Source organism: Pungitius pungitius, chromosome 8 (assembly GCF_949316345.1).
Source record: "Pungitius pungitius chromosome 8, fPunPun2.1, whole genome shotgun sequence".
NCBI lineage: Eukaryota > Metazoa > Chordata > Actinopteri > Perciformes > Gasterosteidae > Pungitius > Pungitius pungitius.
Window position 1 is genome coordinate 12,297,582 of NC_084907.1, and position 19,197 is coordinate 12,316,778.

The 19,197-nt window shown below is 48.1% G+C and overlaps 1 protein-coding gene across 4 annotated transcripts in view; it reads right to left on the reverse strand.

Annotated features, from left to right (window-relative positions):
• chl1b (cell adhesion molecule L1-like b) overlaps positions 1-19,197 on the reverse strand; it is a 51,775-nt gene that overhangs the window by 5,585 nt on the left and 26,993 nt on the right. For 3 of the 4 annotated variants that reach the window (XM_037490552.2, XM_037490555.2, XM_037490553.2), the window contains exons 2-24: positions 16,525-16,702; positions 14,980-14,997; positions 13,850-13,958; positions 13,518-13,708; positions 12,999-13,121; positions 12,452-12,622; positions 12,250-12,276; positions 12,034-12,145; positions 11,783-11,964; positions 11,112-11,243; positions 10,467-10,607; positions 9,845-9,956; positions 9,481-9,647; positions 9,236-9,401; positions 9,021-9,145; positions 8,577-8,678; positions 8,139-8,336; positions 7,892-7,962; positions 7,135-7,357; positions 6,510-6,625; positions 6,206-6,410; positions 5,946-6,068; positions 2,819-2,998 (exon numbers count right to left, since the gene is read on the reverse strand). In XM_037490552.2, coding sequence (XP_037346449.2) covers positions 2,819-2,998; positions 5,946-6,068; positions 6,206-6,410; positions 6,510-6,625; positions 7,135-7,357; positions 7,892-7,962; positions 8,139-8,336; positions 8,577-8,678; positions 9,021-9,145; positions 9,236-9,401; positions 9,481-9,647; positions 9,845-9,956; positions 10,467-10,607; positions 11,112-11,243; positions 11,783-11,964; positions 12,034-12,145; positions 12,250-12,276; positions 12,452-12,622; positions 12,999-13,121; positions 13,518-13,708; positions 13,850-13,958; positions 14,980-14,997; positions 16,525-16,621 — 3,091 coding nt within the window. In that variant the 5' untranslated portion in view covers positions 16,622-16,702. The remainder of the gene's footprint in view (positions 1-2,818; positions 2,999-5,945; positions 6,069-6,205; positions 6,411-6,509; positions 6,626-7,134; positions 7,358-7,891; positions 7,963-8,138; positions 8,337-8,576; positions 8,679-9,020; positions 9,146-9,235; positions 9,402-9,480; positions 9,648-9,844; positions 9,957-10,466; positions 10,608-11,111; positions 11,244-11,782; positions 11,965-12,033; positions 12,146-12,249; positions 12,277-12,451; positions 12,623-12,998; positions 13,122-13,517; positions 13,709-13,849; positions 13,959-14,979; positions 14,998-16,524; positions 16,703-19,197) is intronic. The other variant, XM_037490554.2, reaches the window with a different exon arrangement.

Here is a 19,197-nt window from a genome sequence, read left to right on the forward strand (position 1 = left end):
CTGGTGCCCTCAAAGACGCCCCTTCAAAGTCCTTTTTTTTATTTCTAAGTAGAGGCCGCCCTCAAAAGCTCCCTCCCATCCATTCCAAGATTCTGTGGAAATGCCAGGTGAGCGTTTGGTCAATATTGGGAGGTGTACGGGAGAAAGGGGGGGCGCCGAGGCCCCAGCAAATCAATCACTGACAATTAGACATATTTGTCCCCTTCAAGTGACTGCAGTCTACAGCTCCACTGTGGGGTCGTGCCCGTATACGGTACATCTGGTGTGGCACAGACAGGAAATTAAAGCCAGCTTTTTTCATCAGCACGCCGCCGAAAGCCCAAACAGGAAAGAGTTGGACTCTTTTTCTGTTTCTGATAGGGGAAAAAGGGTCTTGCTTGTTGTCATTGTATTGATTCACTTAGAGGTCAAAACGCATTGAAAACATCTCCCCTTAGGGTTTTTTCAACAAAAGACTCTACTGGGAAAAAGCTAAGGAAGTTTTTTCAGCAATGACTTACTGATTCATAATACTAACTATTTAACATGACAGTTGGTACTTGACGTGAATTCTGTTGATGGTTCTGTGCTCTCTCTCTCTGTGTTTTCATAGTTTAGTGAATAACGTTAAGCCAATTTCCCTTAATCTAGTAAAAGTATTGAAGGGTTTATACATAAGTTTGGGAGATGTACCTGCTGTGTATGGAGACATTAAAAGCTATCTAAAAATTGGTTGCATCTAAAACATGAAGCAGCAGTGATGCGCCTCTAGTGGTTGAAATTGCTATTACAACAACAAACAACTTTTCACCAGCTTTCCCAAAGACTTTTCTCACGCCATCATAATAAGGATCTTTTTGATGGATAATTGTGGCACTGTATCACCTTTTCTTTAGTAAAAACATTTGGATGAGATCTAGAAGATGAATAACCTCAACATTCCTTTTCACCTCTTGATGCAATTGTATTTAAAATACCAAGTGATGGTGATACCATCGCTAATAAGCCTTCCCAATATCCGGCTATCAAGTGACTAAATGGACGCATATTTATCTTCCTGAATCTCTGTAATGATGCCACACTGTTGTGTCACTGGAGCGAGTGGCTTTGGCTTGTGGGGACCTCGCAGTGCTTGGAGGTGAGGGCGAGGCTGACAGACCTTGTGGTGATCCATCAGCACAGTTGAGCTGAAAATAGCATGCGTGCTAACATTAGTAACTAGTCTCATCTACTGTGAAACAACCTGGACTGACATATTTTTTCTACACAAGGGGAGGTGTTTCTTTCTTGGACTTGATGTTGCCTCCTTAAAGTGAATACAGTGTCTTTGTGCACATATTGATAGGGAGAGGAATGGATGTCTGCTCTTAAGGCGCCATTTGTTTCCTCAGCTTGAGCTAGACGCGTCGGCTGTTGTCGGGATTTAAGTCAATATTCGTTTACAGTGGCTAATGAGCCCAGATTAATATGAATTCATAATTAGGTTACTCATTACCATTGCTATTAGAGAGAGAAGGCACAAACTTCATGGAAGAAGTTGACAATTTCCTAATGAAAGGAGGCATCAGAGTGCTCTCTGCTGATTGCAAGGGCAAACACAAGACAAGGTCAATTATTTGCAGAGGAGCTGGCTGTTTGGAGCTTTTTAATTCCGCATATGAGGAAAAAATAAAAATGTGTCAACCTTTTTTAAAAGTTCAAACCTGATGATTTATTCATTTCTACTTCTAAAAGCATGCAAGGACTACCTGAAACAACAATGCAACATCTCATACCGACATACTGCGGATTCAGAGACTCCTAAAAGGAGGCGTGACGTGCCGCACTGTCTACGACAACGCAGCGCTACATACTGAGGCCGACACCAGAAGCCAGGTGGGAGTGGGGGGGGGGGGGATGATGCAATGCAATCAGACATTTACAAAACACACTGCGGGATCAAAGGTAGCGCACCCAGCAAAGCGGTTCGCTACGACAGCACGCATTCAATACATAAGAAATGAGTCCTCTTCCCTGTAATCATTTTTTAAAATCATTCTCTTTATGCAAATAAACAAGCCCTAACAGCCATTAAGTTCCTTTCCCCTGATTGTCAGAATTCCTTCGGCAAACACTAAGTAATCGCTCGAAGACTTAAACCCCCGCAGCTTGTCTCCCCCCAACCGCCTTTCTTTTCCTTTGCAACCTGAATTCTGCACTTAAAGCCTGCCGTTTGTATTAAAAAGAGGCCCGGCCAATTATTTTGTGCTGACAGTATCTCTCTAGTCGCTGCTCACTGTTTCCCTCCCCCGTCCGATCGGTCTTTAAAGCGCCCCCCCTCCCCTGCCCTACCCCCCCCCCCACCACAATCTCACAGAAGCTTGACTTTTGAGCTCAACAAATGATATGTAATTAAAAAGCAAAAGATTACACGCTATCCCTCGGCTCATTATGATTACTTACCCGGCAACTCTTTCTTGTGATTACACAATTCAGTATCAGCAACTTCAGCCCCCCCACCCCTGCTCAAAGCAATTGTATTTCTTTGCTGATTGTTTCATAGCTGGCGCTCTCTTTCCAATCAATAAGCACTAGCTCTCTTCTGACAGTGACAAATGAAAACCTCCGCTCCCGACCGTATGAAATTGTTTATCCACAGAAATGACTTCCATGGAGATACGAAGCGCCCGGCTGTGGATGACATCCTTTCTTTTTTGTTACACAGTGAAAAGGCTCCTTCTCTCCGCCTGAATGTGTTATCTTTGCCCCCCCCCCCCCCATCCCCCATGAGCGTATCCACGTGCGCAGCCCCCCCCCCCCCCCCCAGTCAATTGCTTTGCGGGGGCCACCCATCACTCACTTGTTTCCAGGGTGGTGGTCCCCTCCTCGCTGGAGACGGGCCCGCAGCCCACGGCGGTGCAGGAGCGCAGGTAGAGCTTGTACTTGCTGAGGGGCTCCAGGTCGCGCAGGACCCACGTGGTGGTGTCGGGGTTGCTGATGTCCACCGTCTGCAGGGCCCCCGCCTCCTCTGTGTCGTTGACTAGATGGAGAAATGGAAAGGAACTTGTGAACATAGGCAGGATGTATACCTACGAAATGTTGTGGGCCTCTCCTCAAGTCACGTCCAAAATGTCATGTATGAATGTGCGTGTGTGGGGGGGGTCCATTTGGCATTGGGTTGACAACCATAAGACTCACTTATCTGGATGGCACTGTACCAGCACACAGCCATTGCCAACACTGAATATAGTAAGGACATTTTTTTTTAGATGTGGGATATCAGTAATATGGCCAGAGTGTAAAAGGCTGCATCAGAGTCAAGTGTCCTTTTCAGAGAGCCAAAGAAAACTTGCTTGTTCGGACCGATTTAAGATGTGATCCGCTTTAATCAAACAAAAAGATCGTGGCCTGCACATTCACAACTCGGATTTATCAGTGTTGTCCTTGTCTGCATTATGACGCCTTCTCATTTTTCACCTCCTAAAGCGGCGCAGTAGGCAGCGAGGTGGCATTTATGTTCTTTGGAACAAAAACAAACGCAGCAGGTGTTCAGGTGACCTTTTGCTGTGAAAAAGGTGCAACGGAAACAATGACAAGAATGTATCGGTCCGCCTCTCGTTTTGCTCAGACGCCCCCCCCCCCCGCTGCCATCAGACACCAGGGGTCTGGTTATTTTATTTCCATGGACCGTGTGGTGTTGCACAGAAGAGGCGTCGTTTGGACCCTGGTGGACGGATACCTTCACAGCCGCAGCACATGGCCTGTTCCAAAATGTCCCTTCGACACCCCCCCCCCCCCCCCCCCCCCCCCCAGTTGTTGGCCTTGTGGCGTGTCAGACTAACCACACGGTTAAGAGTTTAGCTCAAGTGCAAAAGATCCTTCTTCTTATTTCCCCATTGACATTAATACATCATTCCCATTTCACCTATATGGGGCTTCTTAATAGTCAGTCATCTTCTACACAGCGTATTCTTAGAGGGTCGCAGGGGGGCCTGGAGTCAATCCAGCAAGCATCAGGTGACAGACGGGGTACGCCCTGGACTGGTCGCCACTTAATTGCAGGGCTGATAAAGAGACAGACAATCAATCACTATCACACACACCTACGGGCAATTTTAATGTCACCAATTAACCTATGCGGCATGCCGTTGGTGTGTGGGAGGAAGCCGGGGAGAACCCACGCAGACGGCACACAGAAAGCCCGCTGTGTGGTTTTGAACTCAAGACCTTGTTGCTGTGAGACTGACCAGCGCCTCTAAAAAGTGTGATTTTATTTTGACGTCCCATCGTGACTTTTGTCTTTTTGATCTTGTATATGACCTTTCCTCTTACCCGCTCTCTCTTCCGATACATTTACTGCTAACCTACATATCAAAGTCAAACTGACACTACTCTGCAAACAATAACGCGGAGAACCGCTTCGAGGTAAAAACCGAGCGGCTGGATGGAGTCGGAGCACTGGTCTTCACCTCCGTGACACACCTCGGTTGGTCGAGAGGCGGGCTGGTGCTGGTTTGTCTTTGGTGGCCCTGCTCTGCTTCAGGCTCTTTAAGGCCTCTGTGACCGGACCACCCACTCCCTGCTGTGGCGAGAACTTTCAGCCTCAAGGTATTTAGTGATTAGAAAAACAATAATACTGACATTAACTTTCTGTATGGCTTCAGTTTACAACTATTATCATTGCTGGTACAGGTAAAGGTGTTGGCAGATGAAGGTCAAACCCAGGACACTGAGTCCTGTTAGGAGTCTTTTCTTCCGTGGTAGTTGCATTATTAGATTCTGTTTGGTTAGAAAGACATTTACTCTATTATTCCCACCAAAGGGAAATTTGAATATGTAAAAAAATAGGATAGTTTTACATTTCATATAGCAAAGATCTAAACAAACAAACAGTATAATGGTGTAGTTATGTGATTGGTTTATTGCATAAAATCTGTCCTTGTCCGTCCTTTTACAGTTTGGACAAATAAACACAGCCCACAGTAAGCTACCTCTACACTTACATTATCTACCGTTGGCACAGAGTGAAGGGAAAATGTTTCCGACATTCTTTTACTGAAAAAAACTAATGAAAGTAGCGTTGTCTCTCGATGCGTTTGGGTTTTACGGTGCGAGATCATCTGAAACAACCATGAAAAAAACAAAGAAATATTTTGATAATCCTAGCAGGACTCGAACAAACCTCTCACAACACGAGCCCATCATCTTTATTGTGGCGCTACAATGACGACGTCCTCTCCTGAAAACGCTGCGTGAAACTGCCCCCCCCCCCTGTGCCGCCACCAAATCAAACTCAATTAGCCGAAGGGATGCAGCGCTGAGGACGGCGTCTAAGGGGCGTGGCTTGTGTGCACGCATCAGAATCCCTTCAGTACACACAACCCACAGGGGTGTTGAGCTATGGTGAAGATAACCCCCCCCCCCCCCTTCTGCCCATGAAGCCGGAGCCTTAACAGACTGCGACATAGTAGCCTTGGTCAGCACTGACCCCCCCCCTCTCCTGTACCGACACAAACACTATCCCCCATTAGAGCAGCACAGGGATCTTCCCCCCCCCCCCCCCCCTGCTGAGGATCATCAGACCAGCAGCACACCCCTGTCCGGCAGACCAACAACAAAAAAAAACATTCACACAAATGACGCAGAGCGGATGAGAAATACCTTTAAGTAGGACTCGTAATAAATGCTCTTCTTCTGTCTCCTCATGGGGGGGCTCTCCAAAGACATAAAGGGGCCTAAATGGGTTAGGAAGGCTAGCATCGCCTTGCACTGGTCAAACTGACGCCGTTTCTGTGATATAAATATAATAATATGATTGTTTCTGTGCAGCCCGATCCAGTCACGGTTTCCAAATAGAGGCACACGACGGCTGTGTTTCTATTTTCTTCAGAGGAAACACGGGGATGTGAAAGATGTTAAACACCAGAGGGAGGGGGGCATGGCCATTCCATGCGAGCTAGATAATGGTGAGACGAAGGGATACGTACTGAGCTGATACTGGAGGAGGTACCCGGTGAGAATTCCATTAGGCTCCGATGGCGCGGCCCAGAGCAGAAAGATGCTGTGCTTCTGGACACCCGTGACCCGGAAAACAGGATTTTTCCCCGGGACTGCGGGGGGCAAAGAAGAAAAGACACACGGTGAGCAGTCGAAACTCTGCTGCCCAGTTTCCCTGGCTATTATTAGACCCGCCCCCCCTCAGTGGGGTTGAATCAATCCACTCCGTGCTGTTATTGGACAATCCTACCTCCCTCTGGGGTTTTGAAGATGAGGGGGTGGCTGCCAGGGCCGTTGCCCCGCCCGTTGAAGGTCATGACCATGAGGCTGTACTCGGAGAAGGGCCTTAATCCCGGCACCGTGCCGTGCGCGCGGTCCCCGGGGAACGCCAGCGTGTGCTTCTCTCCGTGGCTTTTCTTTGACTCTGCCAGGCTGCGCAGGCGCCACCAGTTCACCTAAAGGAGATGCACGGGGGGGGGGGGGGGGGGGGTGTATAGGAGGACGTTCAGAGCGAGGCGCCGTGCAGAGCTTCGTCCTAGGTTTTGAGACATTACCCTGTAGCCTCCCAGATGTCCGTGCAACTTGTCCTTGTGGACACGCGTCCAGCTGACCTCCGCCACTGAGCTGTTCAACACCTTCACGGTGACGTCGTCGGGCGCAGCCGAGGGAACTGCAAAGACAAAGAGGACATTCAGGACATTCAAGCACACGTGGCCAACTGCGAGGACCCAGTTTTGTGGAGTTCATGACTAACTACACCTACTGAAGGGACCTCTGACCTAAGGATTTAACACCACAGCTATTGACACGGGACACAACAAAAGAGAGTGAGACGAGTTGTGACCTGAGGTTACATCCTGTGGACAAGTCCAGAAGAAAGCTAAACAACAGGAGACAAAGTAAGCTTCTGCACATGCGGCTTCTCTCTCTCTCTCTCTCTCAAGAGAAGCTCAGAGAGAAATGGTTTCAACAAATGGGAGTAAATATTACTAAATATTATTTAAAACAAATTCAAGGCAAGTAACAGGTTATTTTTTTATACAGATTTGTTTTGGCAGGGTCATTTTAAAGGTACTTTTTTGTTGTAGTGCTCCTGAAACAGATCACCAAAATCCATTCATGTATTTGCTCCCCCTCGCCCCTCACAATCCGATAGGTTCAACAAAGTCCACTACTCACAGTCCTCCCCTGAGTATCCTGTCACTATCCTGGGCTCAGGGCCCCAGCCTTGGTGGTTCCTGGCTTGGATCTTGATCTCGTAGGGCACAAAGGTGGGCGTGTTCTTCACCACAAACGAGTGTCTCTTCACCATGTGCTCCTTCCAGTCCTCCTCCACGTCCTGTCTCCTGTAACTCACCTTGTACTCCAGACCGGGACCATTGTGCTCGATGGGGAGCAAAGGCTGCAGTAATGAAAGAGGTGTGAATGGACCCATAGAGACATTGTGCCTCAGAACTCTTCTCGGAGCACCGGTCTATCCAGCAATCTAATAAGGGAACACCTGGTCTGGTCTCGCTGCAGCGCGGCCTTTCTTTGATACGCGCCGCCAATGAAAAGATTCATCTGCTCACAGAAGTCCAGCCGTGAGAAATAGAACGAGATACTATTATCCGCAAAAGCAAATCATTAACCGACGGAAAGCTTGTGAATCCGATGCCACAACAGGGCGGCCAGATAATAAGCGAAGGAGAGATTTATCTTTTTACCATAAAGGCTGAATGTATTAAAAGAGTAATCATAAGAAATGGCTTTTCTAAAGGCCTGAACCCCAGAATGAAATATCAATGTTGGGCAGTTCCTAATACAATTAATTCCTATTGGTCACTGCCTGTGAAGCATTGATGGAACTTCATGTTGTAGCCGATGTGAACCCCTTTACAAAGGCAGCGGCCACTACAGAACGTGCGGTAAGAGAAGACCAAACTGTCCTTCTTACCTCCCAGTTGATATCCATTTCATGTGGCAATTGACCTTCGATTTTGATGTTTTCTGGGTTCTTGTCCGGAGCTGCAGAAAAGATGGAATATAGATTTTTATCGCTTTTGTTCGCGGAAGAAATCTCAGGTGAAGTGTGCACACAAGAGAGCGTGATGTTTAGTTCTTTCCCCCCTGAGCAGAATCAATTATGTGGCGGGGCAGCGTTGGAGAATTCTGACAATGAGAAAAGGACGCGATCCTCGCACCTGCCGGCGGGGGTTTGTATCTCTCGGTGGGCGCGCTGGGACGACCCCTCCCCACGGCGTTGAGGGCGGACACGCGGAAGCGGTAGTCCACGTGGCCGTGGAGCTTGGGCACGGCCTGGTTGTGGTTGCCCGGCACGCGGAGCAGCTCCTTCCAGTTCCCCGGCTCCCACTGGCTCTCCTCGTACTCGATGATGAACTCTGTGGACAATCAGCAGCTCGATCACAGCGGCCAAAAGGACCGCTCATCCACCTACCAGCTGGGTGGGGTGGGGGAGAAATACGCAAGCCCTGCTCCTAAGGGAGGCTAATCGTAGTTCATGCTTAGATAAATCAATAGACTGAACGAGAGGGTATCAGTAATCAATTAACCCCAAAACGTGCAAAAAGCGCTGATTCACACCTGTACACAGATGCTTATTTATTTACATATTTATTTACCTGAGACGGAGCTGTTGTGATCGTCTCCGGGGATCCATTTCAGCTTCACACTCTTGCTCTTGTGTTCAGACAGTACCAAGGACTCGGGTGCATCGGGGACGTCTGCAAAAGCATCACACCATGGCTTGTTTTCAAAATCACAGACACATCAATCTCTGCAGCAGCAGCAACAAAAAAAAAAAAGGCCAACGGGAGCCAAAGTCCAATCGAAATCAGCCCACAGAGCCAGAGGATGTGGAAGGAGCCGCATCGCTGCATACTTGGGAGTGTGGAATACAGAAGGGGCCGATTGTCGGTGAGCTGATGAAGCCGCGTGCGTTCTGCCCCGGCTCGCTGACATATCGATCCCTCTGTGAGCGCCTCATACATAAATGTAGCGCCAGGGGTCGCCGATCCTTTTGGCCCCCCCGAGGCGGGGGCATCGTGGGTTATTTGTTGGCTCACCTAGCACCATGAGCAGCGTCGAGGCCGAGTCTCGGTCCACCGGGGTCCTCGCCACGCACGTGAACGCGCCCTGGTCCCCGTGGCTCACGTTAACGATCTGGAGGATACCTTCCTCCGCAAAGTATCTGTGGACAGAAGGGATGGAGGAGAAAACGTCGATCGGTGACACTGTAGAAATAGATGTAAAAGAAATGGGGGGGGGAGCAGCATCCTACCTCGGATTCTCGGTGTGGTTGAGGCCTATCGTCATGCCGTCTTTCTCCCACAGGAGCTCAAAGTCGTCGCTGAAGGACTTGTCGTACTCTGCGAAGCATGACAGCTGGGCCGTGGCACCTATTAGGACCTGCAGGTCCTCCTGGGCCGCCTCTACTCTGGTGGGATCTTCCATAGGCCACACGTATTAATCATAAGGACCGCAAGCCACTGCTATAAGCATTTTTTACGGGATAAACAAACAAACCTTTCACGTCGAGCCCGGCGTTGACGGCGGACGACCCCTCCGTGTTTTTGGCTAAACACGTGTACTGTCCCGCGTCCTCTTTCTCGGCGCCGTAGATCTCCAGCGACCCGTTGTCGTGGACGGCGAACCTCGGCCCCTCCACGGATTCAGGCGAGTCGTCTTTGCTCCTGGGGAGCAAACCAAGTTCAATGGAAGCGCCAGCGGCAGTCTGACCCGGGTGGGACCGTGCACACTGGGGAGAGCGACCTGGAAACAGGAGGTCACTCAACCCACTGTGTGTGTGTGTGTGTGTGTGTGCATCCAGCGGTTGAGCTCTACTGCTCTCTGCTGGCGTGTGGGGGGCAGGAGCAAAGTGCACACCTACCAAGTGACTGTGAAAGGAGGAGAGCTGAAGACGGAGCAGTGCATCATCACTCCCTTCCCCTCCACGGCAGAGTAGTCCTCCCCCTCCTTGGTCAGAATCATGGGGCGCAGATCTGTGAGAGGCAGAATATGACCATCAATCTCATGGCCGCTGGACAGGCAGAGGACGTCCCTGATGTGGACCGTGTACCACGGAGGAAACCCGTCACGGCCACTTTGCGAAAGCAATCTGAAGGCAGGAAGGACAGGAGGCTGGTCGTGGTCCGGCGAGGCGACGGCGCTGTCGATTGTCCAAACAATGTACGAATGCAGCAACGACGACAAAAGCGGAACAAAATCAGGGGAAAACAATGGAATATTAAGTGAGCCCGGCTTATCGGTTGTAGCCAAAGCCTCGTGTTACAATGGAGCGTCCCTCCCAACCGTTTACCGAGGCAGCCGCTGGGACATTCAGACACTGTTCAGCTTTATTAACTCCGCAGCGTTCCTTCTTTTGTTTTTATCTGCACTTGTAAAGCGGCACATGGTTGCCTTATGGCCCTGAAATCAGTATGGAATTGCGGGTGGTGGGGGGGGGGGGGCTGAGGCCTGTTGCTGTTTGGGCAGCTGTCCTCACGACTCACTCATGATCATGATGTTGGCGTTGGACAGGAGGGTGCCGTGCTTGTTGGAGGCCTCGCACTGGTAGACGGCGCTGTCGGAGGCTTTGGCGTTGTGCAGAACGATGGTGTCATCAAACACCTTCCGGTTGGCTGAGGGGGCCCCTGTGGGGAAAAAAACAACAACATTTTAGATCATTTATGCCGCTCCATTGAGAAAGGAAACGTTTAGGCTGTATCTATTAAAACAAACAAAAAATCATGAATACTTTGGTTAAATGGTGATGACTCGGCAAAAGAGTCACACACACAAAGCACCTCCCCCCTCCCGAGTTAAATCCCCCCCCCAGGCAGACTGCACATAGACCCACCTGACACCGGGAAGGGGTGCGCTGGATTTGTAACACCCGACAAAACAAAAATGCAATGCGGCATAGCGCTCGTTTTGTTTTAGTGATCTTCATCAGCCAAAAATGAAAAGAAAAACGCATAAAGTCTGTACATTAAAGTCCGGATATTTCAACAATATTTAATTCCAACCACTCAGATTTATATTTCTCTTGTGCTATTCGTTTTGAATAAGTTGTATTAAAAAAGACCACAAAAGAAAGCAGAAAGCCGTCAGTGGACAGGTGTAAAACAGAGAGGAGGGTCTTTGGTGGGACGGACCCGTCAGAGGCTCGCCGTTCACCCTCCACGTGATCCTCGGCTGAGGCGCCCCGCTGGCGGAGCACTTGATGAGCACGTCGGAGCCGATCATGCTGAGCTGGCCCTCGGGCTCCACCACCCACTCCGGAGGCTCTGGGGACACACAATCGGGCGCAGTGCTATCAGACTGATGAGCGAGCGAGACACTCGGCGCACGCAATCAGGGGAGGGACACGGGTTACTGGGGACGAGACGCCAGAGGCTCGTCAGCTGCCGACTGTCTCGCGTGTAGTCTGAGGCCGACAGAACATTTCCCCAAGTGCCGATGTACCATTTTGAGGTACAAGTGTTTAGCATTTTTAAATATATATTAAAAAAGAAGCTCCCATCTCTGAGCTTCATCTAAATAACTGGTTGAGGCCCAAAGTGGTCATTTCGATATTCAATATATCAGCAAACAGGAAATAAAGGAATAAAACTGGTTGTATAGAACTTTCTTTGCTGTTAATCACCAAACGACTCCTCAGACTCTTCATGTGAGTTAAAATGTAATAATATCTCACTTTTATATTGTAGTATTGTACTGCTAATTCTTCTGTACTTAAACTTCAGTTAGCATCCGAGTGCATGACTATTTTTACACATATTCATACAGAATATATTTTTTTTATTGTAATGTATCTGGTAGCTACCTTCCACCGTCAGAGTAAAGTAATGGACGGCCTCTCCCTGCGCGTTCTTCGCCTTGCACATGTACTTCCCGCCATCTTCCCGGTCGACTCTGGGCACAATCAGCCGCTTCCCGTGATTCTCCAGTTTGACTTTATCCGGGAGTTGATGACCCAACTTCACCCACTCCACGCCTGGAGTCGGACTGAGAGAAAAATCGACTATACGTGACAGGAAATGACAAGCTGAGACCGTGAGAGGTTCATTTACTCACAATCCCTCAGCGATACACTCCCATTGCAGGTCCTCTCCTTTGACTAGATGCGTCTCTGATCTGACACCAGAGGGCGTCAGAAGAGAGGGCCTTCTATCGAGGATCGCATTGGCTGAGGAGGCACAGCACAGAATTAGACTATTCATATATTGAACACATTTATGCACACACATCGGGCCGCACACCTGTGTTTTACTTTAAAAACATGAAACTCACCAGTTTCGGGATTCATGCCACTTTTTTCTGAAATGGAGGTGGATGAGAGATAGAAAATCAAAACAAAGACGATGAGCATGAGGGCTGCGTGGATCAATGCGACACATCACAGAGAACATAACAACCGAGGAGATGCACGTAAACAAGAAGGCGTGACGTGGTCGTGGTGCGGATGTGACTCGTGGAGGGGGGGGACACCTACTCGTCCTCACGATGACGGACATGGCGTTCTTCTGAACGATGGTGCGTATCTTCGAGAAGGCGGCGAAGCAGCAGTAGTCCCTCCTGCTGTCCTTCTCCACGGCGTGGGAGAAGTAGAGGTCTCCGTTGAGGCCCATGGAGACCCGCTCGTCCTGCTCGATGTGCTGGAGGTCTGAGTACAGAAAAGGGGCGGGGCTTACATCCTGGCGCGTCTCATGCTTCATTATTTATGTGTTCCGTTTACACTATACTTCTACTCCACTACTACATTTACTAGACTTTAAGATTTCACACACACAAAATGGTTAAAAACATCTATCTTGTGCAGCCACAGTTGCCACAGTCCTTCAAGGACGTCGTCATTAAGTTGTATTAACATTTAATTTAGCATTACCTCTGGTGTATTTCCAATACATGTCTATTTGTGTGGCAAATGATGAGTGAGTTATTCCTGTTGATGTTGTGTTTTGTGGCTTCTTGAAGCCTGTACTGCATGCAGCCTAATGTGTACATAACGTCACTGTTGACTGATGGTAAACCCGACTCACTGATAGTCATCCAGTAGATCTGGAGGGGGGGTATTCCTTTCGGTGGATCGCAGTGCAAAACAAAAGCCTGGCCTTCCTCCACCATGACGGGTTCAAGTGTTTCTTTTGGGAACTTTGGAACATCTTGAAGAAAAGAAGAAAAAAAGACAGACAGGAATGAATCAAATATTGGATGTAGTTCTCTTCTCCTCCAGGAGATGGCAGTGATATCATTCTGGGATGCTCCTTCTTTCCCCATGTTGGCCTGCAGAAACAAATCGGACATCCCTGCCACAGAGTGGGTTCATGCACTGGGTTCAGGGAACAGAAAGTGAGGGAAGGAAATGCTGAAGCATACTCCATGCTTTTCTTTTTTTTTTTTTATTCCAATGTAGGTGGGTGGAGGTCTTTGAGGGCCTCAATGACTTTCTGCCTCGTCCAATACAATGAGAGGTTCACAATGGAGAGGTGCAGTCATCACACACCCGAATCAATTTGAAAGCCTTGTAACAGAGCACCACACACACAGATGTTACTCACTGGGCACAATGAACTCAATCTCCTTCGATATGGCCGTCCCCATTCTGTTTGAGGCGTAACAGCGATAGTTTCCCTGGTACTCTGTGAGGTTCCCATTATTGGGTATCACAAAGGTCCCAGAATTCTCCTCTTTCATCAGGCGGGGGTCCAGAGAGGGGTCGAATTCCTGGCCATTCTTCATCCATGTGAATCTACGTGAAGAAAGGCGGCACTGAAAGGTCAAGTCCCTCAGCTAAGGGCAACTCATTTTCCAAACCATCTGAAACCAAATGCAACACGCTGTAGTGGATTTTGGCAGCTGAGTGTCCTTCCTTCCCGTCTGGAGTACTCACTCTGGCTCGGGGTTGCCTTTGGCTTCGCACGTCACGGGGAAGCTCTCGTCGAACGGGAAGGCGATGAGGGGACTGGGCGACTGCGCCGTGATGGTGGGCAGCTGCTCAACTTGGGGACACACAAACAACGGCGGCAATGTGAGAGACACAACACGGGCCCTCGTGTAGAGCTCTCTTCAGTGTCATGATCAATGTCAGACTATGGCCAGTGGTTCCCAACCTGTTGGGCCTGTGACACCCGCCCCCTGCAGCTTATTCAGCCTTCTAATGAGGACATATTTCAAGTAAAAGACTTCAACTCAAGAGTAACTTTTACTTTTGAGAAACTCTGAATGGTGAGTGTGTCTACGGTGTTTCAGGGAATAAGCAAAACATGATTGGTTTCTTTCTTTCAAAGAGCTTTAATCATATTATAACCACATAGATTCTTCTCCTTGGGTGGTCTTGACCCTGCACTGTCTCAGAATGGGTCTTTTGGGGGGGTGGGGGAGGGTCAATAATCAACACAGTAAGCATGATCGAGCCCCGTTCAATATAAGTAATGAGTCCTATTTATCCTACTTGCTAGAAATGCGTGTGTTTGGCTGTTATCTCCAAAAGTATCTCTCAGGCATCGCGTAAACTTCAGCTGGGGAGGCGGATGAAAAGCCCAAACGGTCGGACTGTGGGTTCTGAAGCTGTGATCCCGATCACACTACGGCGTCCCAGCGGAGCGTCCAGGCCCCGGCGAAACAATGCGGCTTAGCTGGCTTATCCAGCCAAAGCCGCTCGTGGATGAGAGGCTGTAGTCAGTCAAAGTTGTGACTGTTTGATGTGGGATTTGGGTGCTGGCTAAAGCCTGAGGTCAGGAACCACTGTACCACTGTTTATGATCACTTCTACTTTGGCATGGAACAAACACAACACAGGCGAGGAGAATGGATAGCTGTGAAGTTACAACGAGGACATGCCATGAGTCCTACAAGCTAGAGCGCCAAGATGTTACGGAGTCGTGACAGATAACACATGAGATTCCGATCCAACACACATGGCTGGAAGCGAAGCATCCGCTGTGCTCCGCGGCAGATGATCAGCAGACGGGAGCACCGGATGTCACTAATACCAGTGATGGTGCAGCAGAGCCAACTTACTGTTTATATGAGCTAAAACTACAAAGTCCATGTCGGCAGGGAGGGGGGGGGGGGTAGAGAAAACAAAAAACAGTCAGCGATTTACAAATAATCTCCTCATGTCACAGGAATTCTCTACATAAACCCCTTTATACACACATGAGTAACGCAAAAATACTGACATCCACAAAATACTGTTACCTTTGCTGAAGAGCCGTTTATGAAATATTCTTTATCACTATCAGGCCCTTAAGAGATATTTCTGAATAATTCAGGTTGGATGTGTGTTTCCAAGGAAACTGAGGCTCCAACACAAAAGGGACAAAAAAATCGGACTGAAAGCAGAGAGCAGCTGTAAATATATTCTATTCACAGAATGTAAGCGTCCTCCGTGGTGCCATTCATCTGCCTCTGAAATATTCAACACCTTTTTTTCCCCCATTAAAAGCATTTGAAGATAAACCAAGGACAAGTCCTCTTGAGACGAGCATTAATAATTCTAAGACCCCTGTCCTTTACATGCTCTGCCGGCGTCTTGCTTCACATGTGGCTCATCTGAAGTGGCTTTTCACAGGAGTGTGATAAGGTTTGTTTTGTCACAATTCAGCCGTTTCATGCTGAATTATTACACTGAAAAACATCAAACAGCTCACCATCAATTACTATCATTGACATGATCACCTATTTAGAGCTGTTTCAGAACTAAGATGAGGCCATCAAGCGCATGATGGTATGATTTAAATAAAAGTGCTGCTCAAATAAAGTTTTTATACAAATGTCATCTGCTTTTTAGCTGACTCAGAATGCATTGCATCAGCGTTCAAATCTTTAAATAAAAGAAGTGGTTGTAGTGCCTGGATGTCACCCATTGTTTGGTATACTGCTGGTTTGAAGCACAGCAGACGACACGATGGTAGCAACCTGTCAATCATAACTGAAGCTGAATGCTAAATATACCATCGTTTACAGTTCAACATCATGCTGTATTGAAGGAAACTAGAGATTGAGACCATTAACTTATGTTTACAAGATTTACAACAGGATAATTTTCTCAAAGATTTCTAAACAATCTTACGTCTTATTTTTTAAACCAGAAGAGTCGCCCCCTGCTGGCCAGTAGACACAATGCACAGCATCACTTTTCATACCTTCTAGAAACCCTTCTTTGATTTTTACTTGTAGTTCAAAGGAAACACATGATAGCAAACAATAAATACACACATAGAATGTAGCCAAAGCCATGCTATATTAAATCAACTCAGTTTTCAAGTTATTCAAGTAGAGTTAACTCTCATTTTGAATGCAGCAAGAGAAGTCTAACTTACAAACAATAACTTTAAGTTCCCGGCCCTCCCCGATAATTTATTTGATTTGTCCAGATAGCTGTGTGCATGAACAAGTGAATCAAAATGTTCTTTTTGGTGTCATTGCAGAAACAATTAATTAAACTTATTTATTGATAGAAACTGTAAAAACTGCAGAAGACATTTGAGTGAATAGCCTGTCAACTATCAAAGACATCAAAACAAATGTGGAGCCTCCCGTCTAACCCGAGGCGGCACTCACCCTCCAGCGGGATGTCGACGGCCGTAGTCGCGTAAAAGACGCAGGTCATCAAGGACAGCGCGGCGACCAGCCTCGGGCTCCTCTGCTGCAACCTCATGGTTCCTCCTTAAATCTCGGACGTCCTCAAGCAACGAGTGTTCTCTGTTTTTGCTCGGACCTCAGTGCATTTCTATGGTACCTGTGAGAGAAGCACAGAGACGGAGGAGGCCGCATGAATCCACCGACAGGAAGTAGTGGAACCCCGAACCCGCGCTGCTGCTCAGCCCCTTTTTTGGGGTGGCTCTTGTTGAAAGAATCCTTCACATAAAGCCCTCCCATCATCCCTTCCTCTTGGGACTCGGCTTGTCTTGTAGTTTGATGTCAGTGTGCGGCACAGGGTTTATTATGGAAATAAATAAACAAAGGGCCCCATGGATGTATTAATGCACGGCAGAGATTCAGCAGTAGTTTGAGGTGGGGGGGGGCATTCAAATAAACAAATCCCCATGGAAGTTAGGAAACTTTTCGGCTGATGAAATCATGTGCCTGCCTGTACCCGATAACGACCACTCGAAGGGATTAACACTGCAGCTACACATTGCCGAGGGGTGCGAGCTATTACTGGATCACGTAGTTAACAGTGAACCTGACCGGCCCGGAGTGCAGGGGGGGGGGGGGATGTGATGTGTGTGATGACACAAGGAAAAGCAATGGCAGAAACATGATCTCTGTGGACCAATCATGAAGCTGCTGGTCTAAAGGGGGGGGGGGTTGCCGGCGTTCATGTTAAACAAGCGGTTTAATCCAAAGGGCAGAGGGGTTATTGCCCTGGTGTAGATTAGGCCTCAAGGCGCGTGTGTTGTTAAGGAGAACCAACCGAGACATGGACGTCCGAGGACGAGAACATCAACATTCACTAGAAGGCTCGAAGCCAACTGTGGCTTCTCTGCTCCATTAAAGGCGTCTTTAGCTCCTGCTCTGTCACATGTAACCCGTTGACCCAAGATATTTGGGCGCTTTGCAGTTATGGCTGAATAGATATAAATACATTGCTTTTATCCTTCTACCCCACCGGTCTGTGGGCCATTTCTCACCAGACTTTCTCCTCCTTAAATGCGCTCATCCATCTCGGCATGTTTCCCGAGCGCCACTTAGAGTTTTTTTTTTAAATGTTTACACACATCATAGTTTGCTCGTTGGATGGATGACCTGATTTAAATGGGTTTAAAACAGTCACTACATGATTTCGAAAGCACACGTAATATTTCATTTTACAAGAAGAATCCAGGATTGGATTTCTTTTTTGGGGGTAAATCTTTTTTGTATAAATACTTGACCTCAGAGTTAAAAGGGGATTTTTGATTTTCCCTTCAATAAATTCAGGAGGTCAAACTCCCTTTTCAATGGCAGTAATTAAATAACTGACCGTAGGGCGAGGGAGTCGATTTCATTCATTGCGCGCAGATCTGTTTTCAGATGAACGTGCACTCTGAACTTTTCAACCATGTTTCATGTTAATGGTATTAACTCTGCCTGTGACTCAATACTGGCTTTCTGAACCGTTGTGACCCCTGCCACACCCACGACAAGGCTGGAGACTTTTGAGTGTGTAATACATCATATGAACCCACTCCATCACGATTCAGGCCTATTGACTTTATTTCCAACTGAAGATTGGTGTCTCACAGTCATAAGTAATTCTGTAAATAAACGCCTCAGGCCTTCTTTTGTTTTTAGTTTTTCCCAGACATGGTGATTAATGTTACTTAACTAACAAGGTAAGGGCTGCCTGCTAATTGGCTGGGGCTTTGTTGGCAAGGTTGGCCTGGTTAAGAGAAGAGGGAGCAAAGGGGGGGGGGGGGCTGTCAATCCCCACAACACATAGTTTTCTCATTGTCCTACTGAGCTGGCCAAAATCCCACAACAACCTAACACCACCTTGGAGGGATTACATTGTTCAAACTGTGCTCGGGCGTTTGACTCCTGATTTAATTTGTTCTCCCCTCGTTAAAGATTTATTGAGAACCAGCCTGGCCATCTGGTTGTGGGAGGTCTGCTCCCGGGGGGGCTCAACTGCTGCAAGTGGTGATGTCTACATTCATGGGGTATGGTGCCCACCGGACCCACATGATGCGCACGGAAGGGGGCCCCCCCTTCTGATTTACAGGCAGGCAGGCTGTCCCTAATCCCCGCCCCTTTCAGCGGCGATCACGGCAGCCTGACATTGATGAAGCTGGCAGGAGGTTAAAAGCTGCTCACTGTGGGAAGACCAACATGAACCCTAACCTTACTTAGCCAAGGCTGAGAGGGAACAGAAGCTCGGCTCGGTGGAGGGGGGGGGGGGGCACACGGAGGGAAACCAAAGTCATCGGAGCTAAGTGAAACGTGCCCCGGCACTTTAAAGCTTTCTCTGAATGACAGATGTAGAGCAACTCTTCACTGTCTGCAACAACAACAACAACAACATCGAATCACTTTCACATATGGACGCCTTTGTAACCTACATTTTTCCATCATCATTCAAGTTTTTCCTGTGTTTTTCTGTCCTATGGGACAGTCAGTGCGCATCCACCAAAATTGTTGTTTTTTGTCCAACCAAGTCTCCCTCGAGCAGAAGTCTCATTGTGCATCCAAGTTGTTGAAATCGCCTCAATAGTCAGCCACGACCTTGAAAACAACTCGTTCCTCTCAGTC